Below are 27437 nucleotides of genomic sequence, written 5' to 3'. Positions count from 1 at the left end.
ATTAGATATCCATGATCCAAACATAAAATCTAGAATTTATTAAGGTTAATACTTTTTGTTACATTTAGCAGCAGATATGGATATCAGAGAAGAAACAGATATCCACAAGATGCCCCTGTGCAGTTTTCTTTCCCTAATTTGTCAAACAAAGGAAACATAAAAGGGTAAGGAAAAAAAAGCCAAGGACCACAAGTAGAATTCGTTTACGATCATTCGCTCTTGCCTAATGGATCGAAGAAAGATGGATACAATAGCATACCTGCTTAAACATTACTTCCATATTCAAGGGGATCTTGTGAGTAACAGTGAGATGGTTTGGCATCATTCTTTCTTATTTTGGGCTTGTTTTCTGAATTAACTTCCCGCAACATCTTCACAACCTTTCTCATCGAGGGACGGTTAATCGGGAGTGAACTTGTACAAAGAAGGCCGATGCTGAGGACCTTGCTGATTCCCTCCCTGTGACATGAATCAAGATTGGGATCGATAACATACTCCATGCCCTTCTGGCTGACAGTGCTGGATACCCACTTCACCAAGTCCTTTTCTCCAAATTCAGGATCAATAGGGGGTTTGCCAGTCACTAGTTCAAGAATAACCACGCCGAAACTATATATATCACTCGTCTCGTTAACCCGAAGAGTGTAAGCATACTCTGCACCATAAGGGTTAATAGTATCAACAAATCAGAAAGACAATTGAAAAATTCACTAATTATGGTACAAACATAATAGCACTCCTTTGGAGAATAAGAGCAAGTTGGAAAATAAGTCAATTGTGACACCAAACAAGTATGCAAATTTTCACAAACCAAGTCAATGAATCATGAGAGGTCAAACTATGCAATAAAATTTGATGAGAAACCCTGAGATTGAAGAACAAAAATGCCTCAGTCATGATTTCTGATGAAGAAAATGTCAAATTTTCAGGAATAACAATTTGAAAAAACATCATCTTGCTGCCAATAAATTTCTTATGACTAACTATAATGTCAGAATATTTAGTAAGAAAACCATCTAACAAGCTTTTCAGTGGGGAAAAAAAATCTATCAAGCTGCCAGGGTTCAGATTAAGTTTGAAAATGAAAATAGTCATGGAACACATGATTCAGCAATTAAACAGCAAACTAACTTCAGATATGGAAAAGGTATCAAGATTATGTAGATAAAGAGAACCCCATATAATTAAAGGATATCAAACCTGGTGCAATGTATCCACATGAACCAGCAACTCCAGACATGGATTTTGGTTCCTTCTCCATCATCTCCATGACCTTCGCAACCCCAAAATCTGCAACTTTTGCACCATATTCTCCATCCAAAAGGATGTTGTTAGATTTCACATCTCTATGCACAATTGGGGGCATGCAATCATGGTGGAGATAAGAAAGCCCTTCTGCCGCATCAAGCACAATCTTATAGCGCATCAGCCAGTCCAACATTCCTCCTTTGCTGCTATGCAACAAGTCTCCTAAGCTCCCATTAGGCATGTACTCATAAACCAGAAGCTTGCAGTCCCTGTGGCTGCAACAACACCACAGTTTCACGATGTTCTTATGCCTAATCTTCCCCAATGTGGCAACCTCAGCTTCAAAACCATCATCAATCGGTTGGTTTACATTCTCAAGATCCTTCTTTGAAGAGCCCCACAGCTTCTTCACAGCAGCAATCTCTCCGTTACTAAGAACAGCCTTGTAAACCTTCCCTGAACCACCACTGCCAATCACATTATCTTCATCAAGGCAATTCAAGATCTCATACTCACTGAATCCCAATTTGTGGAATGAAGTCAACGACCACTTGGACTTGTCAAATGCTAGATTCTCCTTCATGTATTTATGATATCGCCATGAGAACCAAGCAATTCCGATGACAAATATCAATGAAGCAGATATAAAGATGCAGCGGAGCAACCATATGAAGCTATGGCTATACCTTCTTCCATATGAAACAGGGCATAGCCCAGAGGAGGCCTTGCAGAGTCCTGGGTTACCGAGGAAGCTGTTCCTATCTGCCTCCCGGGCAAAAAGAGGTGGAAGAGAACCAGAGAGCTGATTGTTCGATAAGTTGAACTCGTTGAGCTTCAAGTTCTGCAATTGGATTGGAATCTCTCCGGTGAGGAGATTTCCGGAGAGGTCAAGGTAGTTGAGCACAGCGAGTTCACCGAATTCCGGCGGTATGCCACCACTGAAAGCATTGTCAGCGAGGTTCAACTCGCTGAGTTTACTCCACTGGATCCCCCGAGGCAGCTCTCCGGAAATGAGGTTGTGGTGGAGGTCGAGCTTACCCAGCTCGCGCAGGTTAGCAAGAGACGCCGGCAGCGGCCCCGATAGCCGGTTGTTGGAGGCAGAGAATTCGTACAGCTTCGAAAGAGATCCCATTTCTGACGGGATGCTGCCGGTGAACTGGTTATCATCGATGAGGATGTTGGAGAGGTTCGCGCCTTCAGCGATGAAGCGAGATATCCGACCGGAGAAGGAATTCCCTCTGAGCTCTAGTAGGCAAAGATGCGGCAAGCCCCAGAACCCGGCGGGAAGCTCGCCAGAGAGTCGATTGTTCCTAAGACGGACTCGGGTGAGAGTCCGGCACCGGCTGAGGCCGTCCGGAAGGCTACCGGAGAACATGTTGTCCATCAAGAGCAGCTGCTCGAGCACACCGCGGTCGCAGATGCTGGCGGGGATCTCGCCGGAGAGCAAGTTATCGGAGAGATCGAGAAGCATCAGCGGCGAACTCTCTCCCAAGTCGCGAGGAAGCGAGCCATTGAGCCGGTTGTCGAAGAGCCGGACCTCGACCAGGCTCGTGGACCGGGCGATGCCAGGCGGGATTCGCCCAGTGAGCCGGTTGGAGTAGACGTGGAAGCTCTCGAGCCGCGGCCCATCGAAGACGTCGTCCGGAAGGGGCCCATCGAACCGGTTCATCGACGCATCGAACCGAACCAGAGATCGGAGATTTCCAAACCCTAGCGGAATGGCGCCAGACAGCGAGTTGTTGTAGAGCTCGATCTGGACGACGCTGGAGAGGTTGGCGAAGGTCGCGGGGATGCCGCCGGAGAGCGTGTTGCTGGAGAGGTCGAGGTCGGTGAGGTTAGAGAGCCGGCCGAGGGAGGGAGGGATTTCGCCCACGAGGCCGCACCCGGTGAGCCAGAGCACCTCCAGCGACGCGAGATCGCCGAACGCGGGCGGGATGCGGCCGGCGTCGAAGGGGTTGTACGAGAGGTTAAGCTGCCTGAGGGTGGTCAGGTTGCCGAGGAAGGCGGGGATGCCGCCAGTTAGCAGGTTGGCGACGAGGGACAGCGCTCGGATTCGTGGGAACAGCCCGAAAGACAGCGGAATCGCGCCGGAGAAATTGTTGCCGGAGAGGTCGAGGTAGGCGAGCGAGGGAAGCGCCGCGAGCGCGTCGGGGAGGCGGCCGACGAGGAGGTTCTGCGAGAGGTCGAGATGCACGAGGGCGGCGCACCGGGCGAGGGCGGAATCGGGGAGGGAGGAGTTAATGTAGTTGTAGGAGAGGGAGAGGAACGCGAGGTTAGGGAGGCGGCAAAGAGCCGCAGGAAAGGGCCCGACGAGCCCGAGATTGGCCAAGTCGACTGCGGTGACGGTATCGCCGGAGCAGGCGACGCCGGTCCAGTTGCAGGGCGTGGCGTCGCCGGCGTCCCAGTCGGACAGCGCATTGGAGGGGTCTTCCAGCCCTGCTTTGGCGTCCAAAAGCCAGCCGCCTTCGTCGTTCAAGCTCCAGCACAAACAGAAGAGCTGCAGCCAAACAACAACAACAACAACAACAGTGGCACCTCCAAGAACTGCCATGGCCACGAATCAAGCTAACCGCCTTCTCCACTTCTCCAGAGCAAGGTCCGACAATGGCGTTAATTCAAACCCTGCAAGGTTCGACTTCTCAATCACTGAAATTTAGCTTGCATTCACCAAATCTTTCTCGTGGTCTTCGCGTCAGTAATTCTGTTTCTCTGACCGTTCACCTTCTTCTTCCTCATCTTTTTAATGCTGGCTTGATTCCTCTGTCGCACGAGCTGCATGTACTGCCTACCATGCATTCTCACAAATGATTGAGCTGCAGAGGGGACCGAGAAGATTTCGTTTAACAAACCTTACCAAAACCTGGAGCATGTGGGGCACATGGATCTAGGGTTAGTATGGATTAGGTATCACCAAATGCAGTGTGTCAGGGCCATAATTTTGTTTGTCTGTGAGCTCTTCACTGCAACTCAGTAGAGTCACGAGATAAGCATGCAGTGCAATGCTACAACGCTAAACATTTTGAATGTTTACATGAGTTTTTGTTTTGTTTTTGCCTTTCTCCCAGTGAGTCTTTAATTCTTTTGTCTATCGTTCAGTAACAATGAGGAGGTGCTTGGCCAAGCAGCAAGGCCACATGCCTTCTCGTGCTCGAGATAAGGTTTTGGGAATGGAGTTGTTTGGAGTTACTTGTGATGTGAAGACCAACATTATTATGGCAGAGTTGTTTGGAGTAATTTGTGATGTGAAGACCAACATTATTTAGACGTAATTTGAATGAATGCATCATCTGACCTGAAAGCATGAAACATGAAGAAGCAAGATTGAGTTGGTTAAGGTGGGATAGATATCTTTATAGTGAATAAAGATCGAATCACTACGAAGTTAAGAAAAATGTCTTCTCGATCAATTATAATTTTTTGATTTACTTCTTCACATATGATCGTAAGACCGACTGTTGCAGTAGTAAATTTCATTTTTTTGCTACAATGAAATGTGAAAAATTAGCTCCCATGGTAGAGTTGAGTTAGCTACTTTGGGGTAGATATTGCTGTCATGAGTAAGGATCGAATCTCGATGAAATTGAGAAAAATGTCCTCCCCATTGTGGTCAACAACAACTTCTTAATTTACCTCTTCAAAGATGATCATAGACTGAACATGTGTAACATTAAGGTGATAGATTTCACTTTTTACTATAATGAAATATGAAGAAGCAACTCCGGGATAAGGTTAAGTTAACTATTATATAGTAGATATTGTTATAATATACAAGGAGTCGAATGTCAACAAAGTTGAGGAAAATGTTCTCCCTTGTAGTGATTAACTATAGCTTCTTGATTTACCTTCTCATAAATAATCGTGGGACTGACCGTGTGAGATAGTTGAGATGATGAATTCCACTTTTGTTGTAATGAAACATGAAAAGCATGAAGTAGGTGTGTTGTCTTTTTCTTCTAAAAAAAAGGTGGAATTCGCCACTCAGCGACTCCACGCAGTTGGCTCCACAACCATATATGAGGAGATAAATCAAGAAATTGCAGTTAGTCACGACGGAGGAAGGTATTGTTCGATTTCGTCGAGATTCGAATCTTTGTCCTCTTCTACAAGTCTATTCCGTCGTAACCAACTCAATTATGTCCTGAAGATAAAGAAGGTGTGCTATCAGACAATAGTGCAGTGGTAAGTATTCAATCATTTACTCAAATTTACTATTCAAATAATCATAATCAATTATGATGGACTATATAATATTTTTTTCAGGGCAATAAAAATTTAATATATCTGAATCAACTTTGTTGGTCGATGAACTCTTTCTATAGGATCAGATTAATCATTTTCAAGATTAATCGAAGGGTAAATACTGGATAGAAATCTGAATTTAAAAAAAAAACATGATAAGACTTGGCAAGTTGTCCTCTGCCAAGGGGCAACTTGCTTTAATGCATTAAAAGCTCGCTCGTACTGTAACAATGGCATGCATCCATGGCTGCGTAAATGGTAATTCAGAAGGTAAATGCAGAATTCATAGCACATCAATTCTGTCAGCCAAATCAATTGCTTTTATTATTATTATTATTATTGTTATTATTATCATCAGAACTCTAGCATTTCTCAGGAACCAAGCTGTGAGGCTTTAATGATTCCTTCATTCATTTTGCCATAAACATCAAATAGTGACATGAGATCAAATTGGTTCGATACTTTAAAGATTTCATATATTTATGAGCTTCTGATCTACAAAATTAATCCTGTTTTTAAGATAAACTGTTGGAAAGATTTTGCATGCCTCAGTCCAATAATTATCAGTCTGTGTCGAGGTAAAAGTGAAATTCGTCAGTCTTGAAAGTGGGTGGTTTCTTGTTTTTTCCCCTTCCCAGTTCTGGACAAAAGTGGCGCCGGCCTCTTTACTAACCCCCCTCGCTTGGAATCTTGAATTCTGTATGTTTATTGAATTCTGTAAGTTTCATTTGTTGTGGTGGTTATACCACCTTGTCGGGATTAGTTGTGCGTGGCCCCAGGGCTACAGTAGAACAGTAAAGTATTTTTATAGGTATTATGGCCTGGCCCACAACTTGTTATTTCTTCCTCCATCCTAGTAATTAACTTGAGCGTCGGAGTAGTCGAGCCAGAGATACTTCTGATTTTCCTTCTCACGGTGTTGGTGTTTGTAGGTCCCGGAGTTCACCATCTTCTTCCTCCTCACGACCTCCAGCGTGGTGCTAGGTGGTGGGTGACGCGTCCATAAGGCAATCTTAACAGGAACATTAATGTTTAATTATGATGTACTACGGATTAATTTCTTTCCAATAGAAAGATAATCTTGGAATGTTGACTATGCACCGTTGGTACTTTCTGATTTATTTTGATGATCAATGAAAACTCATCTTCAGAATTAATCAATTAGGAGAATTGGATATTTAAATTTAAAACAAATATATTTTTTCCTTAAAATTTATTGTGTTTCTTTTTTTTTCAAATGTTATATATTCTGCATGACTCATTGTGCACGATTGCACATCCATATCATATTTTTGTTTATTATTTTTTATTTATGATTAAGTCATTTAAAATTTTATCTTTAGAGTTTAGGAGTTGGGTTATAATATTAAGTATAAAAAAATTATAAAATAAAAAAAAATTAAAGTGCTCATAGGTTATATTGGGTTCTTATCTTGCACTCCTTATGCACATATGTGAGCAATTAATTTTTTTCATTTTAAAGATTGTAAATGGCTTAATCGTAAGTTAAAAAAATAATAGTAATAAAAAGAAAAAAAAATTCTACAGATTCACAATCGCACAAAGTTGTGCACTGTGCGTTGCTTAGGATATCACAATTTTATATATATGTTGCACACTCCGAGAGTATCCGGTATAAAAATTTTAAATTTTTTTTATGAGGTAGGATTTAGGATATAATGTTTCGGGTTTAAGATTAAGAGCATAATCACGAAATGTGCAGTGTATATATATATAATAGTACTTTAATACTTTAGAAAATTTGACTATTTATATAATAGTTTGGATTAACCAAAACTTTAATTTATATAATAGCTTTTTGAAAATTATTATACAAATGATCAAAATTATTATATGATTATTTTTGAATTATTTAATGGTTTTGAAAGCCTTTTGGAGGGTTGCTATATATTCATATTTAAAATTTGAATAGAAACTAATCATATGATAGTTTTATACCAAACTTGCTATATGATTATTTTTTTAATTGAGTTTTATATCAAATCTGACTAGTTTTTTTAATCATTTAGTTATTTTGAAAATATTAATAGGTTCCAACCACCTTCTAAAATAAATGTATATATTAAAATTTAAATTTTGAGAAAAATTCACAAAAATTACTATATAACTTTATTAAATGTTTAATCATATATATATATAGTACGTGGGCCGTCCTTCTGGCCCAACCCACAACCTTCGGCCCGTAATTATGATATTGGCGAAGCACGAAATCATTTGCATTTATTTTAATTTCTTTTAAGATTACAAATGGCTAAATATTTGTATTTTCAGACTAATATTGATATGGAGGTAAGGGTCCACTCGTCGAGCCCTTAACTGGATCAATATATAAAAAAAAAAATGATAAATCCCAGTCAGTCTCATGGACTCAATCCCTGGGGGTGGCCGGTCCGGTCCCACGGAAGTTTCCCACCGACCACCAGGGTAAATCGGAAGCGCATACGGTGACCAATCCAGATGCCTAGCATCCTTTGATTGCGTTCCCCATTTGGAGAAAAATTCCTGCAAATACGCCGTAGCTGGATCGAACTGCGGGTCCCTGGGTTACCATCCGGATGTCCTACCGTTGCACCATTGCCCCGGGGACCTTAACTGGATCAATATAGAAGCCATGTAGAATAACATTAGGATTTGATCAATGCAAGAGTCGTGTGGTAAGTTTATGACTCGGTCAACATAGGTCATGTGATAGGTTTAGGACTCTTGACTTCTCGGGTTCCCGACTTGCAATGCTCCCAACATGTCGGTCTCCTGACTTTCCGAGTTGCTGCCTCGCCAAGCTCTCAACATGTTGAGCTGGTTCGACCCGTTGACTTGCCGAGTCGGTCTACCATGTAGACCTCCCGACTCATCGAACTTAGCTTGTGCACAACGGCCTTATAATTAAAGGACATAACGGTTACTGTAATTAAAGAACATGACGGTTACAACCAACATCATTTAATGAGGTATTAATGAGGTGTGTCTATTAGGTTTTCTCTCCAACATAAGGTATAAGAAGGGCCCTCTTGAAAGGGCATGATCATCCATTGTATATTCTGTATTCCATGTTCTTTCATCTATTTTATTGAATTTTTTTATTATTTTCGAACTCCATGATAAGTTAGATATCGGAGAGACTTCACTAGGGTAACTCTCGGTGAACTTTGACAATTAGATTAAATTATATATTCTTCTGCAAAAGGTAGAAAAGCTCACCCAAACTTGCCCCATTTGATCGACCCTACGACTATTTGTGAAAAGGTAAATCGAGAAATTGCAGTTTCATGACGCATTGAGGGCATTGCCTCGTACTTAGACTGGAACCCTTGCCCTCAGAAAAATCAATAGTTTTTTTGGCAATTAGCTATGCCTCGGGGGCTATATATTTAATCATTTGTATTAAGGCTTATCGAAAACTCATGGGAATTGAAGTAAAAGAACTAGACTTCATGGATTGAAAGAGAGGAGTCATGAGGAGTTTTAAACTTGCTGATGGTCAAAAACTCTACGAACAACTCCAAATGATCCTTCGTTCGTAATGTTGTAAGCTAATTTTCGTTATCGTAGACTATGTATCGATGTTTGAAGCCTCATAACCTAATGATCTTTGCGAAAATTGGTTTCAAACTGCCCCCAACTAACCATGTTTTTTTGGTAGTGAGTTAAAGATTTTAACTTTTACGCTTGATGTGTCCTTAGAGGTGCTTCTAATCGATGTACAAAAGCTCACTTGGGACAATCAAGCGTACAATTTCATATGAGATTAACTCTATATCGAGGATTTACTCAATTAGCTAGAGGGCCTTCTAGTTGAGGGGGTTTTAAGTACTTCTTATTTTGTTATTGTAAGGGGTTTTAGTATCCTATCATAATGCTTTTAGTGGCTTACTTCATTTTTGGGTACTTTTATATTAATCTCACACGTGCACTCTTATATTTAAAATTCATTTTAAATTTTATTGTGTGCAAGATTCTAACAAGAAAAAATTGCATCATTTATTAAATTGGATCATTTATTTATCTTCGCTAGTTGGGCAATCAATATTTCACCAACCACTTGATCTTAAATAAGAAGTCATGTCATGTCCCCTTTGGCATCGTTCAATGATAAAACGTTTGATGCTGAAGTAGGAAAAGATCGAATCTCAACGAAGTCGAGACAATGTCCTTATTCGTCATGGCCAACTGCAACTTCTCGATTTATCTCCTCACAGATGGTCGTGGGACCAATCGTGTAAGGTCGTTAGGATGACAAATTCAATTTTTTTGCTGAAATGATAAAATATTTGATGGATTCTAAGAGCACCACAGTTTCATCTTTAGATGAAGTATGTACATACTCTATTTGATGAAAAAAAGTATGAGAAGCAGTATGAAGTACGATTACTTAAGTAGGACAGAGCTAGACTTGACGACCCTCACCTCGTTGAGCGACCATGTTGCGGACCGTAGTTTTATTACTCAGTGGAGCATGACTCTCTACAATAATGAGTCAATTGTGAAGGTCGATCACCGATTATCTTCAATGTCAACATTTTCGAATGCACCCATGAATAAATTAAGAGGGAAAGTCGTTCACTTTCAAGAATAATCAAGTTTGTACGAGCCTAGATACATGAAATAGCAAATAAAAAAAAAGAGTGATGAAATTATGCAAAGGTGAAATTATGTAAATTAACGAATATAAAAGTCCTCTTTTGATTATTATAAATGTCCTATATTATCTAAATATTATATTAAATTTTCATATTCACTAAAATTGGCACATCCGCATTGGTCCAAGACCAATCACCCAAAAAATAAAATAAAATAAAATAAATGAGTAAGAGGCCTCTTTTTAAAAAAAAAAAAGAAAAAGGAAAAAATAATAATTGTAGTATTTACAACTCCATCTTAATTTTATTTTATTTGAATTTTAATATATATATATATATATATATATATATATATATATATATATATATATATCCAAAATTAATTAGTCAATTTACATGTCGCTATCTGCAAAGAGGCCAAAACCTAAACCCACAACGCACCTCCCGATTCCCCTTCTCTTGCTGCTCAAGTCAGACTATAAATTTCGAGATCTGAGGTTTTCTTCTCCGTCCAAATTCCAAAACGCCCTTTTTCCCCCATTAATGCCCCCAAATCTCTCCCCTGGCGCAGCGAGTCAGCGGACGAGCCGCCTCCCTCTCCGCAATCCTCTCCAAAATCCTTCCTTTTTTTGCCCCCCTCCGATCTCCGCCGCATTAATTGCTCGCTTTCTTCGCGATCATCGTCTCCGCTGATCCGCTGATAATGGTGCTGCGCGTGCTCTCTGCCGATGAGGTGATCTCCGCCCGAGCCCTCCTCGCTGCTGCTGCTGCTGTGAGTCATGTCAGCGCGCGCCTTTTGCAGAAGGAAAGGTCGCGGCTTTCGCTGTGCTCGTGCGCCCTTTGAAGCTTTGTTGTGAAATCGGGAGGTGTTGCTCGAGATGGAGGTGGATGGTGAAAAGATGCAAGATGAGGAGGGGCTGCTGTCTTCGGAGAGTAAGAAACAACGGAAGAATCCGTCTCAGGTCCAGATCCTTGAGAACGCGTATGCAGGTGGGTTGCTCTGTTGCTTGTCATTCTTTTTTCAGCCACAAAATCTGATTTTTTTTTATTCTCTCTCTTTCAATTGGTTGAAGAAAAAAGAAGAAGAAGTTTGTGTTCTACTTCAGTCGATTTTTCTGTTTTTCTGATGCGTACTCTGTTTGATCTGTTTAGCGGCATCGAATCCATCTGCTGCCGTGAAGGAAGACTTGGCCAAGTTGACTGGGTTGGACTACAAGCAAGTCCAATATTGGTTCGGCAATCGCAGGTACATGGACAGACATGGCCCTCGGAGGTACAGATCCAGAAATGAGGGTGAAGAGAGATGCATGAATATGGATGGTTTTTGCAGTCCTAGCTTGAGTTACAACTCAATGTCATTTGCTGACTCCATGGCTGGAACTGAATCATCAACTTGTAGGAAATCTGAGATGATGCAACCGTTTGTGGCCACAGGTCCAGTGGTGATGCCGGTTGATTTTGGCACACATTTGCCACGAGAGCTGCAAATGATCGTTCTGCATGTTGAGAAAAAGCTAGGGCAGCCTGTGAGAAGCGATGGACCAATTCTCGGTGTTGAGTTTAAGCCTTTACCACCTGGTGCTTTTGAGGCTCCATTAGGTATCAACATTGTTCATGATCCTTTATTGTTGTTGACGGTTATTTGACTCATGCAAAATAACTAGGACAAAGGCAACTACACGTCCCATATTGATCATCCTATTCTTTCCAATTCTTTTCATAATAATGGTTCATGTTTTGCTATTAGTTTTGTTTATGAATATTACAGGTGTAGACAAAGCTTATTATTTCCAGCAATGGCAAAATTTGAATTGTTGGTTGGAAATATATGATACTAGTTCTAATATCCTATTTAATATATTCTTTTTGGTGTATTGTAAATAAGTGAAAAAGTTCTTGGATAGAAAATGTTGGCCCATGGAGAATATACAGGAGTGCATGCACTCCTTTCATGTTCAGTTTGCTTATTGAGTTTTAAATGCCTACAAAGTACATATTAATACTTATGTTTCCAATTGGTTGCTCACGTTGCTGGCTTGATTGCATTATTAGAACCATATCTCTGACTTAGGTTGGTTATAAAAAATGCAATCCGCATTCCATGTTTGTGGTAAATTGACTATGATGGCTTTTGAACAATTTCTGAACTTGAAGTTTAATTCCTTTCATGGATTCTGTGTAGTTAACTTGGACTCTGGTTTGTAATCCCTTGTTTCCTAGTTTGAAGTTAACACAAACAATGTGTTATATGCACATGTAAACCCAAACAAACCTTATTAAGTTTATATATGTAGAATATAGAGTCACACTATATTATATGTTATGGATATGCCAGCACTAACTGAAATGCCCATTTCTAAATTTGTAGTCCTTTTAGCTCTTTTAGCAGCTATACCTTTACCTATTGCTTCTACAAATCATTTCCATCCTTGTTGCTTTAAGTTGCTAATTTTATTAATTGGAAAATGCAGCACAGCATAGGGTGCCACAGCAGTCTTGTGATGGAAAAGTATCTGAAAGACAAACTATGAAATCAGTCAAGGTCCCCATCTCTCCCTTGATTTAATAGATTACCTTTTTGCAACTTGAATGTTTATTTCCTGCATTGAATTTATTGATTGATATGAAATAGATTATTCAATCAGATATTATCTACTACTACTGGTTGGCTGCAAGTGCTACTTTTAGTTTGATTTGTTAGACTGGCTCTTTCTTTCCAGAATGATTCTACAAGAAATTTGATTGCAAAACATTTATCTTTTTCCTTCTACAGCTGCACGCTTCCTTGCCCACTTCCGATTGTTGTCTAGGGACAAACTTGTCCAATGGTGCAACACTGATCAGTCGAGATGTTGATGCACTTAACCTTGATGGTTCTCCCAGGAATGTCCAGGAATATCAATTTTTTCCAATACAACCGAGCTGGATAAATAGTTATGGAAGGGTCAAGAAGGCTTGCCTTTTATCTTCAGCCAATGATTCATTTTGTGAGGTGCCACAACCATCTTCTGGAGGACAGAATTTCACTGAAAATGGATATGCATCTTCAGCATCTCCTTGTCAAGGTCAGCAAGTAAATGGCACCAATCAATGTCCAAGTGACAAGAGAATGGGCATTTCTTCAGATTTAAGTGGCAAGCCGAGAGCCCCAAATCTGCTGTATGCAACAAGTACTGCTTTTGATCTTCAGTCCAGGAATCATCATTCTATGCAAGCGGACAATGAGCTTCTTTCATCTGACAAAATGATTACCTGCCATCCCAATGTGTGCGCGAGGGAGAAGGTATCTTGGGCCATGAATATGGTTTACCCTTTTTTGGGTTAAATTTCATTTATTGATAATTTTGATGTTGTATTCCAGGAAACAAAGTTAAGCCAAGAGAGATAACAGGATATGTTTAATAATTAGATACTATTTGGGTCAATTAAGAGATACAGCTTAGCTAGAACTTCAAATTTTCATATGATTACTTAACATCGTGGTCATCATCAAGTTATGTTGGTCCTTCCATTTTAGTCGACTAATGAATCTTATCCCTCCATTGAATTCAAAGTGTATATTAGTAATATTTAAATTAGTTAAATTATCTTTTACTCCCAACAACCAATGTTTTTTTTTGGTATCCCTCTGACTCTTACCATTTCTACTCTAATAGATTCTACTCTAACTGCATTTTATTTGATAGCTGTGATGTTTACCTTAGATTATCCTGCTTTTTAAAAAAATATTTCTGTTCTTAAATGTTATCTGTAATTGCAGATACAATTATCAGTATCTACTGGTAGCAATGATAACCTGCAGCATGATTGTACAAAAACTCATACAATGATTGATTCCAAGAAAGAAAGGGATTCAAGTGTTGCCGATGTTGGACTTACCACGTTAAGACAAGGGGATCATGGTCAAAGTGGAGATGATACTAGTGGCCTTCAAAAGGGAAGAAGAAAGTATCAAAACTCCACTGTAGTAGTCTTTGAGGAAGCAGACAACGAGAAATGCAAAAAGAACATACAGGTTGGTTGTCGGCGTGCATATGGTCGTTATTTTGTGAGGCCTCGAGTGACACCAAAAAGCAGTATAATAATTGAAGGAGATTCAAGGATGAGCTATTTCAGCAACGTGGATAACTGTGCCAGAACTCTCATTGCTGAATGGATCGAACGAGAAAAAAAGGCAGTTTATCTTGAACATGACAATGAGAGTGCTCTATCATGGTCCACTGGATCTGATTCAACTTGTAGTGAAGGATTTGATGATCTGGTAACTGAAATTGGAAACTGTGATGCCCAGATCAAATCTGTTGATCATTTTGTCATGTATACAAAAGGGGATGATGTACACAAGAATCAGAATGGGCGGGAAGTCATGGATTTTGATCAGAATATCAAGGGTGATGAGGATGATACCGATGAGGAGGGCTATAATGAAATGAAAGAGGATGCTGGGCTCAAGAATACAGCTTCACCTCTCTCTTCAGAGCAGACTGTTTAGCATGCACATGCAAATCTGTAAATATGGGAAAACCATTGCATTGAATTGCTATTGCCTTTTGTATTCTTGTTTGCTGGACAGCTATGGTGCAGTCTACTTGCTTGAGCTGCTTTATATCGAAGAGGAAGGAAATATAGTTTGGTCAAAGAGACATTCAGCAATTGCTTTGCTCTAGCAGCTGGTTAGTACTCTACCTTGGAAGCTATCTCTGGTATCAGTGTAACAGTAGCCAAATGTGTTGTAGCTTGTACAGATTACAGATTACGGTTCTGTTTCTCTCATCGTGTGAAACTAGTCCGCTATGCTGTTGAATAGCTTTCTTATGGTGCTTCTGACAGCAAGCATTGATAACCTTACGCATAGGCGTTGCCTTCTTTGGTCAAGGAAGACACAGCAGCATGTACACAGAAATGTGTCCTCATGTGGGGGGAAGATCGACCAATTGTGTATGTATCAGGTTTGCATTAAGATTATGGAAATTCTGACTAAATAAATCTCAAATAGCCAGTCAGCATCTAACTTTTTATATCAAGAATTTACTTCCCATGGTATTATGGTTTAATTGTTCGGGAAGTGACTCCATCCTTATTAAAGTTAAATTGAGCCTACAACTTCAACTTGGATGTCTACAGAGCAGCATTCTCCTTGGAAGCAATCCACTCTCTCCTTGTAAGGCCACAAAGAACATGAGATTTCAAAATGATATAGTGGACTAGTGGTACCACGAGATTGCGATCGCTCAGTATCTCGATATGAAGGATTTTAGACATCATGTCAACAATTTGTAATGGGTTGATACATTGTACTAGTAAATTGTGCTCACTAACTTGATTCTTCTTGTTTATGTAATATCAGTCGAGTCAACCATTTTACTTCTTTGTTTATACTGATCAATCTACCACCTTAAAAGTTCAGGTTGAAGCAGGATAGAAGAGCTTTGCACCTCCATACATTCAAAGAAAAACAAGTGAGGACTTTGTTTCATTGCGAATATAAGTATAATTCTTATTTCTTTCTCTTTCTCAGTACTTGTTCTTATACTGCTCTTTGAAATATTTCTTGCTTCCACCATGCCTAGGAAAATTCCTAGTTTGCTATCATTTTAACCATGCCAGTAAGATGCAAATTTTCCCAATAGGGTTGTGAGGATCATGAAAGCTTAGGCCCAACGACATTTGAATGTCATAGAGCATGATCGGATGACCGATAAAAAGCTTCAATAGATGTAGATGGTTAGGTAACTAGAATTTAAGGCAATCTTTTGGTGCATACAATAAGGAGCTAGATCAGTATGGAATTTTTTTTAAAATCTTTTTTTCTGTAATGGTCAACTATAGCTTTTTGATTTACCTCCTCATAGAAAGTTGTGAAGCCAATCATGTAGGGCCACTGGGGTGATGGATTTCTCCTTTTATTGAAGTATGGAAATCCTTGGACTTAACCACATCAAACACAATGACCAACCTTGATAGCAAGCTTCAATTATTGAAGGTATGAAAAAAAATTATCAAAAGAACATCTTATTGTATAACACATGGAGCACGGCTATAAATGCTACTTAACAACTTAGTTTAAAAAATTTACTAAAATTGTTCTAAGTTGATAAAAATACTTTAATATATTATTGTTGGAGTTATGATCATAATTGTTAAAAATTTTAATTACTATATGGGCATGGTTGTAATAATGTTTAAATAATTTAGACTAAGAGCAATTTTAATTAAATTTGAATAATTTTAATTACATTGATAAAAATATTTTAGAATTATAGTGCTTCATTTGTTATAATTTTATTATGATTATAATTGCTATGATCATAATTACTAATTTTAATAAGTTAAAAAGATTTTAATTACTTTTAAATAATTTTGATTAAATTGGATAAAAAAATTAGTTTATTTTAACACTTGTAATAGGTATGATCATAATTACGACCATATCTACTATGAAATCATATATGGGGTAGTTTATTTTAACACTTGTAATAGGTATGATCATAATTGACCATAACTACTATGAAATCATATATGGGGCATTTTATTTTTCAAAATAAAGAGTTGTACATTAATTTCTTCGAAAGATAATCTTAGATTCTAATTTTCTTGTGATCGATTGAAAATTTGTATATAGTTGAGTCAGTCCTAGATTAGTTAGTTATATACTAGTGAAAATTATTTGATAATGCAAATTTTTTACATCCAATCAATTCTATATATATAAATTTTAAAAAACAATTGCCCAATTTTTTTGGATTTTGTATTTTTATTGAATTACAATTAAAGTGCAAACAATCGAATCTAAATCGAATAGTATGAAGATATTGATTTTTTGAATTTGAACTTGAATATATATATATATATATTTGAATTCGTTTCAAAACTTATATATAAATATTTTTGACTCGAACTCAATTGGAAATAAAATTCAAGTTTGAATTCGATTTGAATTGCTGATTTGAATCGAATTATAATTTAAAATAATTTAAATTTGAATTCGACTTGAATTATTTAAATTTTAATTTAAATATATTTATATTAAAATTATATAAAAATATTCAGATTTCAAACTCATCATTAGTATTACATTCTTAAAATTAACTCAAACCATTACTTCATGAATGACAACGGTGTATTAGCACTTGATTTCTATTTTTTAAAATATTTCTATTTTAAGTAAATTTATTATGTGCATGAATTGTTTTATGATGATGTGAACATACTAAACTTGAATAACACATTTTAAATAACTACCATTGATGATAATTTTTATTGTCTTTATTAAAAAAAAACATAAGACGTTTATATCATATAATTGAGTTTAAATGATATTCAAATTTATTCTTATTACTACGATAATAATATTAAAACATGCATAAATACCCTTGAAATATGAATTATTTTTTTAATATTGAAAACGTTAAGACGGCCTCCTAAGACACTGCATTTATTAGTGATATCATCAAAACTTTAATATCACTATATATATACCTCCGACCCATTGCCGCCGCACCGTCCGGCCACCGCCGATCACCGCCTCGATTGCGATCGATGAGCCACTCGTCGGCGCTTCGATCGACACCGAATTCCGATCGGATAGTGGCTGGAATCTGACAAATTTAGTTGGAAACAGAGCCGACGGTCGGTGGTAGCCAAACGGGACGACGGGAAGGAACGTCGAAAACCGGCCGCGATTTGGCCCACAATGGCAGCGTGCTGGGTTTGTTGGTTTCCGACCGAATTCGATCAGATTCCAACCACAATCCGATCGGAATCCGGTGCCGATCGGTGCGCCGGCGAGTGGCGCGTCGACTGGGCCCGGGCAGCAGTCTCCGGTGGCGACGGCGGCGGGAGCGGCTGGGGGTCGGGGGTGTCGCTCACGGGTCGCGTAAATCCCGTCGTGCAGCATAGAAACTATATATATATATATATATAAATTAATTTTTGATTCATATCAATGGCTTGCTTTCCTCCTGTCTTTCCTTCTTGAATCCATCCTCTTATCAATGGCCTCCCAAACAGCGTCAGCTTTCTCGTCATCCTCATCCCTTTCCGTCGGCCTCTTCCTCCTCGTGCTCATCATCACCTCCAGCTCCCTTACCCCCGCCACGTCCAGCACCAAAGGCTGCAGCAGCACCGATGGCAGCGGCAGGGCGATCGGGGAGGGCGGAGGCAGCGCGAGCAGGACCAATATCAGATCGAGTGGTGAATCCGGCGGCGCCACGGCCGAGACCGGCGACGTAGTTGGGGGGAGGCTTTGAGTAGAGAAACTCGTACCGTGGGCGGGCGGGGCCAGCAGCGGTCTGAGTGCCGCCAAGGAGATCCTTGTTTCAACAAATTTAACTTTAATGAAATCTAATCTAAATAGAGTAATTTTCTCTCTTAGAGCAAACACTAAATTTCAACTAAGTAGCATGCAGGGTGGCAAAAACAGTGGAAATTGAACAAACTTAGCCACTATTATTTACTCAGCGGATGGATTAAGAAAGTGAAGGAATGGGAAATAAAAATGCTTACATTCAAAATAAGTGTATCCATCAATGCACTTTCAGTCTGGATTTAAGAAGAAGAGAGCATTTGCATTTTACTGATCATGATGACTCGGCAGGATTTGCATGCTTTCTAGTCTTCTTGCGTGGTTTTGTTGACCGTCTGCTGGGAGAAGAAAGAAAAAAACAGATCATTCATGAACAATATGAACAAGAAACATTTTTCACAATCTCTGCCAAAACTACATTGCAATGCAAGCCAATACCTCTTGGTGGATTTTTCAGCAGCAGCAACACCTTTCATTAATGTGTTTATACTTCCTTTCTTGGTGGATTTTTCAGCAGCATCAACCCCCTTCATTAATGTGTTTATATCAACTGATCGCTCATGCATGATCTTATCATGATAAAACTTGCTTCCAATCTCTGTTATTTCTTCCTCTACTTCTTCCAGTGTCTGGTCCACGTTGAGCTTGATCTGCCCATTTCTAATAACGGTGACACTAAATCCGTTGGCTTTGGCTTCTCTAAAAGCATCCTGCAATGAATTTTTATCAGTTTCAAAAGTGACGTCAAAACTTCTAAGCATGGTTACAGAAGAATCACTGGGAAGAAAATGTACTGTACAATGGGTTATCAAATTATATCACAAAAGAAAGAGCTCTTAGCTCATTTGAACAAGGCACTTGATTCAAAATTCTCATAGTTAGGAACTCAGTCCATTGCTCTCCAGACAGGAGTAGCAGGGAGAAGATGATTTATGTAAGTTTGCTATTAGTGATGTATAAAACAGTACTTTGGTGCTCACAAGCACTAACGGAACAATTCTCCCTTAGTGCTTATGAGCAAGTCAGGCAGACGGAAAGGTTCCACTCCATTTTTCAGTTATATTTGGTACAAAATACTCGAAACTAGCAACTTGTAGTCCTAAACATTTCTTACAATCACCCATACATGATCAACGCATTCAACATAGAATGTTGGACTAGGTTCTCAGAAACCTATGATGTCTTGACAGGCAATTTTCCATGCATGAGTCTAAATACAAGAAAGCATACAAAATTTAAGAACATAAAGCCTATCCAAGAATGAGATGTCATTTTCGTGGATTAGGAAGTCAAGAACTGTGCATCATCTTCAATATTGGTTCATTCATGTCAGCACCAAGAGGTACAGTTCTCTTTATAGGTATTGATAAAAGAATTATTTAATTAGACCCTTCAATAATAATTTGATCTATTGAGATAAGTAATTGATAAATCAACTTTCACATGTATCAACATCAAAGTCCAGGGTTCAAATCTTACCTATCAAAGTAAAGTAAACTCACTATTAAGGTCTCTTATAACAGCTAGCTAGATCTTCCAATTTACACACAGGAGCAGGTCTTATGTAGGGTCATCACGCTAGAGGAGATTGGGAAAGAGGTTTGGCTCAGAAGGATTGTGATAGGGTATCTCTCTCTATTGCCATTATTCACGGTTGGCAGGCAAAGATCTCGTTTCTTGATCCCAAGGCCTTATGTATTGCACTTGAAATTTGTGTTCACATTGTCAGATGTTACCATGTGTCCGAGTCATGACATCAACCATGAGACAGACACCAGTTCAACTATGTCAGGTTGGGCTACAAATTGATGACGTGGTGGGTTTGAAGGAGGCAGGCAACTATTACAAAGGCAATGGAACAGGCTCATGGTGGGATATGCGTTGAGTTTCCTCTGCTCAAAACAAAGTGGTGTGACACTTGAGTGGTGCACTGCTTAACTTGTCCTTGGCTTCTTCCACAGGCACTGCGAGACTATAAATCTCTTCACAAACGAATTGGGACGATTGGAGGGAAAACTTCAAGAATCCCATTAGCACTTTAAAATTCAAGTTGTCCACCTGTCAAGTATCTTCTACAAATCAATTCACAAACCTGGTGAGGGACTAGTCACAACCTTGCAATGCGCTATTAGGCTCTTAGCATTGTGGTCTTTCTTAACAACTTGAGATTTAGAGATCCATGATTAGTCATTCAATCTTAATAATATTTTTGCACAAAACATCATATATAGTGTGCTCATAAGAAAAAGAATGTTAGAACAATTTTATAAAATCAACTACAAAATAAGGGCAATTACAAAAACATGGTTAAATAAAGATACTAGAAATTTTGCTACCTTTGGAGGCCGAGCAACAACAAAAGCTTTACCACTTCCAAGCATATCCATGTGGGCCTGTAAAATATAGCAGAAGTTCTTAGAGTCTCCTGCATCCTCAAAAGCAATCACATGATATTGCTTCGGATTCAGTTCAAGATCCACTGCCATTTCGAGTGAATAAAATCCCACTTTTGGAACACCTTCTTCAATAGTATATAGTTCAAGGCACTGTAGACAGTAATTTGAATCAGAAATAAATTGTAAGCACCTGGCAATGACAGTAAAATCAAAATGACTATACACGAATAGCTTATGAATTCTATGAAACTAATGAGGTCAAATAATCATTTACCAGTACACATGGAAGATCTAACCACCATAAGTAATCTTCTTGTTTTTCTTCAGCATATTCTCTGTATTTGCTGACAACTGCTGGTACACCGAACATTTCAACTTCCCGTTTAACCTTCTCCAATTTCTTTTCGATGTACCTACGCCTTCTTGTGGGTATCTTTTTCATCAAGTCAGCCATATCTTGTGTATCTTTCTCAGTGATCCATCTGTCCAAATCCTTTCCCATCTCTCTCATGATGGCCTTAATTTCCGGATCTTTCTCTGCATTATAAACTTCAAGGAAACCTTGTGACCATTTCTTGGTATGTTGCCAATGTTCTTTTCCATTCTTTTTTCCTGGTCTTATATTACCATCACTGCTCTCAATTACTGATTTAGATTTCATGGAAGATGCATCTAGTGACAACCTTCTGATGCCATCAACTGAAGAACTGGAAAAGCCTTGAGAATTTGGCAAATTCTCTGTTTTTTGAAGTTTGATATCTGCAGCATCCTCCTTAGTAAAGATTGGCTTTTGATATCTAAGAAATTCAGGATTTCTGTCAACTGGAGGGGCTTTCCAGCGAGGAATTATTTTTTCCAGTGGATCATTCAAGCTAATACCATCTGATTTAAGGAAACAGAAAAATAGAAACACAATAAATCCACAATATTTTTCTGAACTTAATAAAGTTTAGATTACATGACATGGAATTACAAGAAATGGATATAAAAATACCTGCTCCATAATCAAGGTTTTCAATTCTGGAGTGTACCCATTCATGGGCACGCAAAAGCTCTCCATTCACCTTTTCAACTTTGCTTTCTAATCCCTTGAAGAAGACAAGCTTATCTTCAGCATCTATAGAATCAAAAGGATCCTTACCTGCCAGTTCATTGTCTCGAACCTGAAATACAATTCGCTGCAACCTTTCATCATTCATCCATTCAAGTTCATTGTCAATGTCTGTCAACCTCAGTTCACTAATGTGGGCGCTCAAATTTGGTTGCTGTTGCATATTCTCTTTTGCCACCATGTAATTTTCCTTGAAGCCAGCTCTTATTTTAGCAATCACTGGCTCAAATTCCTGAAAGTTCTCTTCAATCCAACTCCTTCCAGCATTTAGTTGTTTTCCTTCAGTAGCGAAGCCAATCTCACCAGAATTAGTTCTTGAATTTCTTGGACTACTTGTGTTCTGACCTTTGGTTGAAACATCAAAAGCATTGGTAGCAGACTGTGGTGGTTCTAACTCTCCTAATATATCACCAAATTTAAGATTAGCATCCAGTGTTTCTGAAATGGACTGAAAAGAAGGGTCAAAACCTGATAGAGTAGAACTTTCATCTTGATCCAATTTGGATGTTCCCACCACCCTACTTTCTGTAACTTGACCAGATTTATCAACTGGAATTTCTGACTTGGTAAATTCAAACTGAAGCTGCTGTGTCTCTTCACTAAACTTGTTAATGTCCTTCAGACCAACTAGCTCTTGAGGTTGACCTAGTTTATCATCTTTTAGAGGATTCGTACTCAATGTCTTCACCTCATAAGTACTGGTTGTAGGGTATTCTAATTTTAATTTGTCATCAAAAGTATTCAAAGTGCATCCATCCCTCTGATCCTCCACATCTTTTTGTTCCTCACTCAGATCCCTTATTTCTGGAGTGCTTGAATCAGTTTGTAAATCAACACTATTTACAGCCTCAATAGCCATGTCTCTTGAATTCAATTTGACACCAGTCTTAGAATCAAAAAGTTCAAAAGATCCACCAACAGTGCTGTCTGTGACAACCAGTTGATCAGTATCATCAGACAAACCATCAAAAATTCCCCCTCTCATTTCATAATTCTCCATATCCATAGTTATCTTACTTTTCGTAGCATCATTCACATTTCCTTTATTTATGGAAAAATTATCTACAGTAGGCCTTTTCAGAATAGGAGCAATAACAGAACCATCATCATAGAAATCCTTGCATGGATCAACATGGAAATTTTCTGATGTTTCAACCAAATTAAGGTCTTCACTGGTTCCAGGACTTCCATTATTCATACCTTCATCCTGATACAAGTGATTCAAAGAACTAACTCCTGCTGATTGCCCCCCATCTTGCACTTCTTTGTCAGACTGTAACATATCAGATAGCACAACACTTCTTTTGGCAAGGTATTCCCTAGCTTCCTTAACTGATGTTATGATTCTTGGCTTATTTCCAGATCCACTTCTAGTGCAAACTTCAGTTGAGCTACTACTGTTTATTCTCTCTTCAGCAGCAGAACTATGCAAGGCATTCTCCATGTTTTTGGTGTCAACGTTATTTGATCGAACTCCGCTTGAATATCTTATTGCTTCCTTCTGGCAGTCATCCTCATTGTTCATTCTGTTATCATTATTTTGCAGTGAACTTGATGATTCTTGATAGCTAGTACTGCTTAAACGTTCAGGACTATTATTTCCAGACAAGTCCTTGTTCTTTCTATCCACATGAAACTCAATGCCAGTATCTTGATGCATATGTGGATTCTTCATGGAAGTTATATCAACATTCGAAGCTTCACCATTAGATTCAATTTCTAAAACAGCATTCTTCTTATTACCAAGAGATGATTTAGAATCATTTTGTGACACAGAATCAACTTCGATTTTCTTAGAAGTTTCAGGTTCAGATATATCCTGCTGCTCTTGTTCTCTTATCCTCCTTGCCATTTCTCTAATTTCTTTTACTTTCTCATTAAAATCAGGAGTTTGGACATATAAGTCACTCGATGAATTTATCATGAATGATTTCTCTGTTGATGCTTTTGCTTCGATAATGCTCTTCATTAGTTCATTCTGATCCAACTGTGGCCTATTGAACACAGGCAACTCAGGTGTATCATCAAGAACTTTGATGCTCCCCTTCTCCATATCCTCCCTCTCCATCCGAAGCTTTATCTTTCTCCTCAGCATTTCCGCCTCTTCCCTAGACAATTCTACTTGCTCATTCTGCACAAACAACTTCATTGTGGCCCACAGAACGCAGAAACCACATAACAATGTGAAAACCCTATTAGGAAACATCTTCAAAATTGGCTGAACCTGAAGAGAGACAGAACGTAGGCCTTCAGAAAAAGATGACTTCTTTTCATGTGGAATAAACTTAACCACTGAACTATTTTTGGGAAGTGCATACTCTCCACTCTCTATCATTCTAGCAATAAGATTTGCACGAAAAATCTTAGAATTCATAACCGTAGACTCTTCCAACTCATCCTTCTCTTCAAGAGACCATGCTTGGACTCTGGTTCTTTTAATGATTTCATCCTCATTCACCAAGACCTTAACAACCTTCCTATCAGAATCTAGATAAATCGTAAATATATGGCCAGCCCCTACTCCCCAAAATTCTGAATCCACCTTGTACTGATCAACCCAATTCTCCAATTTATCCCACAAAGCTGATTTAGTTTCTGGCAAATTCCCACCCGCGGAGAATAGTTCTTCGCCCACTTCATTCTTACCCTCAGCATCCATCTTTGTGCAAAATCCCTCCACCTGAAGTTTGCCATCCTCGGACAGATCCAAATCAGTAACTGAATCCAGGGAGTCAGGAACTCTACGCACCTGCTCTACAGGAGAAGGAAGAAGCTTATCCCTCAGCGTGTTGCGCCGCCGCCTCAACGGCCGCTGTAGTCGTGCTGAAATTTTCAGAATTCCGCCACTGCTGTTCCTAGAAATGCACGGGCAGCTCCAAGATGGGAATTTTCGGAAAAGAACGGAAGAGCTTCCGCCTTCTGTCAGCTGATTCTTCTTCCACGGAGCCGATACGGAAGGAGACTGACCTGGAGGGGAGAGTCTGCAGAAAAAGTTGGTACCTTTGAGCCATGCCGCGGCGGAGGCATCCATGGGAGGAGGCTTCCAGGCCTTGTGGGAGTTGTCCTGGTGAGTGAAGACTGCGCATGAACGGAACAAGGGTACGACGGATGGCGGAGGGCGGCAACGGGAGCGCGAGCGCCGGCGGAGGAGATGCTAAAACCCCGACGCAAATCACAAGGATTAGGGCGACGATGGGCCGACCAGATTGGGTCGTGTCAAACCACATTCTCAATGAATTTAGCCAAAAGAAAATAGAGAATATTTTGTAAATAATTGGAATTTTTTTAGGGTATAAACGAGAAAGCTGCTCATGAGTTATTCGAGTCTCGACTCGAAAAAAAAAATTCATTTGAGTTCATTCAATTAAGTTAACGAGCCGAGCTCGAGCCTGATTTCGAACTTGAAAATATTATCGAGTCGAGCTCGAGCTTAACAGTATTTGGTTCGTGAGCTCGCGAACATGTTAATTTAAAGGCTCACGAACGTGTTCACAAACATATTCGTTTAATAGCTTACGAACGTGTTTGTTAAGAGACTCACGAATATATATGTATATATATATATACACGATTTTGCTCTGCTGCGCGACACCCCCATCCGCGCCCGTGCGCGACGTCGAATTCGCCGTTGATCACGCGATTGCCCACGAGATCTGACCATCCAAATCTGGGAATGCACAGTACTCGCGCCCCGATCCCCGCCGCTATCGTCCCCCCTCGCCTCGCCGTCCGGCCACCGCCGGCCACGATCGATGCGCCGCTCGTCGGCGCGTCGGCGGCGTCGGATTCCGGCCGAATTGTGGTCGGAATCCGGCCGAATTCGGTCGAAAATCGCTGAATCTGACGCACAGCCACTGGCGCCCGAATCGCGGCCGGTTTCCGGCCAAATCGTGATCGGAGACCGACCGCGATTTGGCCGGAAACCAACCGCGATTCGGTCACCAGTGGCTGTGCGTCAGATTCGGCAGTTTTCGGCCGAATTCGACCAGATTCTGGCCACAATTCGACCGGAATCCGACGCCGACCGACGCACCGACGAGCGGCACATCGATCGCGGCGGGGCCGATGGCCGGACGACGAGGCGAGGGCGGACGGCAGCGACAGGGGGTCGGGGCTGTCGCGCACGGGTCACGTAAATCCCTATCGCGCAGCATAGAAATTATACGCAATTGCTATGCTGCGTGCCGTTCGTACGCGACTCCGTCAGCGACTTCTCCCACCCACACCCACTGCTGCCGCGATTTCATCGCCGTCCGACCATCTTTGGCCGCCGGACCAACGCCGGTCGACGCGCCGGCGAGTGGCGCGTCAATCGGGTCCACAGTGACTAGCGCGGCAAATTTGGTCGGAATCCGAGACCATAGTGACTGGCGCGGATTCCGACCAAATCGCGATCGGAATTTGGCCGGATTCCGCACCAGTCACTGAGAGCGGCGGCTTCCGATCGAATTCGCCGTCGTCCGACCACCGACGGCCGCCGGATCGACGCCGATCGACGCGCCAGCGAGTGGCGCATCGATCGGGCTTGATCCGACGGCTGGAGGTGGCCAGACGGCGAAACGGGAGCGGCGACAGTGGGCGTGGGTCAGGTGAAACGCACGGGTCGTGGATGGGATGTCGCGCAGCATATCATTTCTCTATATATATATAATTATAAACATTATATATTAGACAAATATTTAATAGAATAACAATATTTTTCATATCAGATCGTCATCTGATCGTGTGTTGCGACTCGGCCCGTCGACTCGGTGACCGGACTCACTCGCCGTCGTGCTCCAGTCCGATTTCCCGCATGCCGATCTCGAGGTCCGCTGCAGCGACAAGGAGACCGACGGCCTGCACCGGATCCAGGATGACAACCAGCTCCCGCAGCGTGCGCAGGCGAAGCTCGTCGGCCCTGCGCATGACGCGCCCCCAGCGCCGCCACCTTGGCCTCCATCTCCGCGTCCGACCGCGGGAACGGCTCCGCCACGCCCTCCTGCACCGATGCCATCTCCGCTCCGACTTCCACCTCCTCCAGTACCGTCCGCCGCTGGAGGTCGTCGATACGGGCCAGCTGCGCGGCGTTGAGGTCGCTCAGGTCGCCCGAGTGCACGCCCCGCAGGAGGCCCACCAGCTGCTGCTCGAACCGTACGCTCGACTCGGAGTAAAGGAGGTGGATGAGCGCGTTGGGGCGCCACCCGGCCACCCAGTGGGCGGCGAAGGCCAGCACCGGGTCCACGGCTGTGGCCCACGCGCGCGCGGCGGCCGACCGAGACAGGAAGAAAGTCTCGTACCGGAGGAGCGCGCGGTCGGCCGACGCCCTCCCGAGAAGGAGATCGCGCCGGAGCCGGCGAGGCCACACCGCGGCGAAGACGAACACGTTTGAATCCATGGATGGGGGCGAATTGCAGCGCAAAATGGCTCATTTATATTTTCGCCTTGAACTTGGAGAGACAAACAGCTGTAGATTGACTTCGCCTCCCTCCGCTCCGCCTCCTCCTCCGCCCTCCGCCTCGCCGCCTTCAGCCTCCGCCTCGCACCTTCAGCCCCGCCGC

General features: G+C 41.0%; 3 protein-coding genes and 1 pseudogene across 4 annotated transcripts; 1 reads left to right on the top strand and 3 right to left on the bottom strand.

Moving 5' to 3' along the window:
* Positions 1–49: 49 nt before the first annotated feature.
* On the bottom strand, positions 50–3799 carry LOC141817501 (uncharacterized). The gene is made up of 2 exons (XM_074705145.1): positions 1201–3799; positions 50–655 (listed from the first exon to the last, which is right to left on the bottom strand). The coding sequence occupies exons 1-2, from the start codon at positions 3797–3799 to the stop codon at positions 264–266; spliced, it is 2991 nt and encodes a 996-aa protein (XP_074561246.1). The 3' UTR covers positions 50–263.
* Positions 3800–10619: 6820 nt separating this feature from the next.
* On the top strand, positions 10620–15426 carry LOC141821881 (uncharacterized). Its single transcript, XM_074709256.1, has 5 exons — positions 10620–11075; positions 11238–11684; positions 12557–12627; positions 12859–13368; positions 13846–15426. The coding sequence occupies exons 1-5, from the start codon at positions 10964–10966 to the stop codon at positions 14575–14577; spliced, it is 1872 nt and encodes a 623-aa protein (XP_074565357.1). The 5' UTR covers positions 10620–10963; the 3' UTR covers positions 14578–15426.
* Positions 15427–18513: 3087 nt separating this feature from the next.
* Positions 18514–24989, bottom strand: LOC141822353 (uncharacterized). 2 transcript variants are annotated; one of them, XM_074709798.1, is made up of 5 exons: positions 21781–24989; positions 21061–21668; positions 20727–20936; positions 18829–19100; positions 18514–18728 (listed from the first exon to the last, which is right to left on the bottom strand). In XM_074709798.1, exons 1-5 carry the CDS (start codon positions 24926–24928, stop codon positions 18665–18667), a joined length of 4302 nt encoding a protein of 1433 aa, XP_074565899.1. In that variant the 5' UTR covers positions 24929–24989; the 3' UTR covers positions 18514–18664. The 2 variants fall into 2 exon arrangements, with proteins under 2 accessions (XP_074565899.1, XP_074565900.1); XM_074709799.1 differs by having other exon boundaries at positions 18514–18725.
* Positions 24990–26658: 1669 nt separating this feature from the next.
* Positions 26659–27353, bottom strand: LOC141816859 (protein DOG1-like 3; annotated as a pseudogene).
* Positions 27354–27437: the final 84 nt, after the last annotated feature.

This window comes from Curcuma longa, chromosome 2, assembly GCF_044706935.1.
Source record: "Curcuma longa cultivar G26 ecotype Majalengka, Jawa Barat chromosome 2, ITB_CL_G26_1.1, whole genome shotgun sequence".
Classification (NCBI taxonomy): Eukaryota; Viridiplantae; Streptophyta; class Magnoliopsida; order Zingiberales; family Zingiberaceae; genus Curcuma; species Curcuma longa.
Note: the sequence above shows the minus strand (reverse complement) of the source record. Positions and strands in the feature narration are given on the sequence as shown.

What these genes read in the sequence shown, in the direction of transcription:
- LOC141817501 (XM_074705145.1), bottom strand. Translation starts at nt 3,799, where the DNA reads ATGGCAGTTCTTGGAGGTGCCACTGTTGTTGTTGTTGTTGTTGTTTGG. An exon ending in ATGTGGATACATTGCACCAG is followed by an intron (nt 656 to 1,200) that starts GTTTGATATCCT and finishes CTTATGGTGCAG; the next exon opens with AGTATGCTTACACTCTTCGG.
- LOC141821881 (XM_074709256.1), top strand. Translation starts at nt 10,964, where the DNA reads ATGGAGGTGGATGGTGAAAAGATGCAAGATGAGGAGGGGCTGCTGTCT. An exon ending in CCTTGAGAACGCGTATGCAG is followed by an intron (nt 11,076 to 11,237) that starts GTGGGTTGCTCT and finishes TGATCTGTTTAG; the next exon opens with CGGCATCGAATCCATCTGCT. An exon ending in ATGTGTGCGCGAGGGAGAAG is followed by an intron (nt 13,369 to 13,845) that starts GTATCTTGGGCC and finishes CTGTAATTGCAG; the next exon opens with ATACAATTATCAGTATCTAC.
- LOC141822353 (XM_074709798.1), bottom strand. Translation starts at nt 24,928, where the DNA reads ATGGATGCCTCCGCCGCGGCATGGCTCAAAGGTACCAACTTTTTCTGC. An exon ending in TAGATCTTCCATGTGTACTG is followed by an intron (nt 20,937 to 21,060) that starts GTAAATGATTAT and finishes TACTGTCTACAG; the next exon opens with TGCCTTGAACTATATACTAT. An exon ending in GCTGAAAAATCCACCAAGAG is followed by an intron (nt 18,729 to 18,828) that starts GTATTGGCTTGC and finishes TTCTTCTCCCAG; the next exon opens with CAGACGGTCAACAAAACCAC.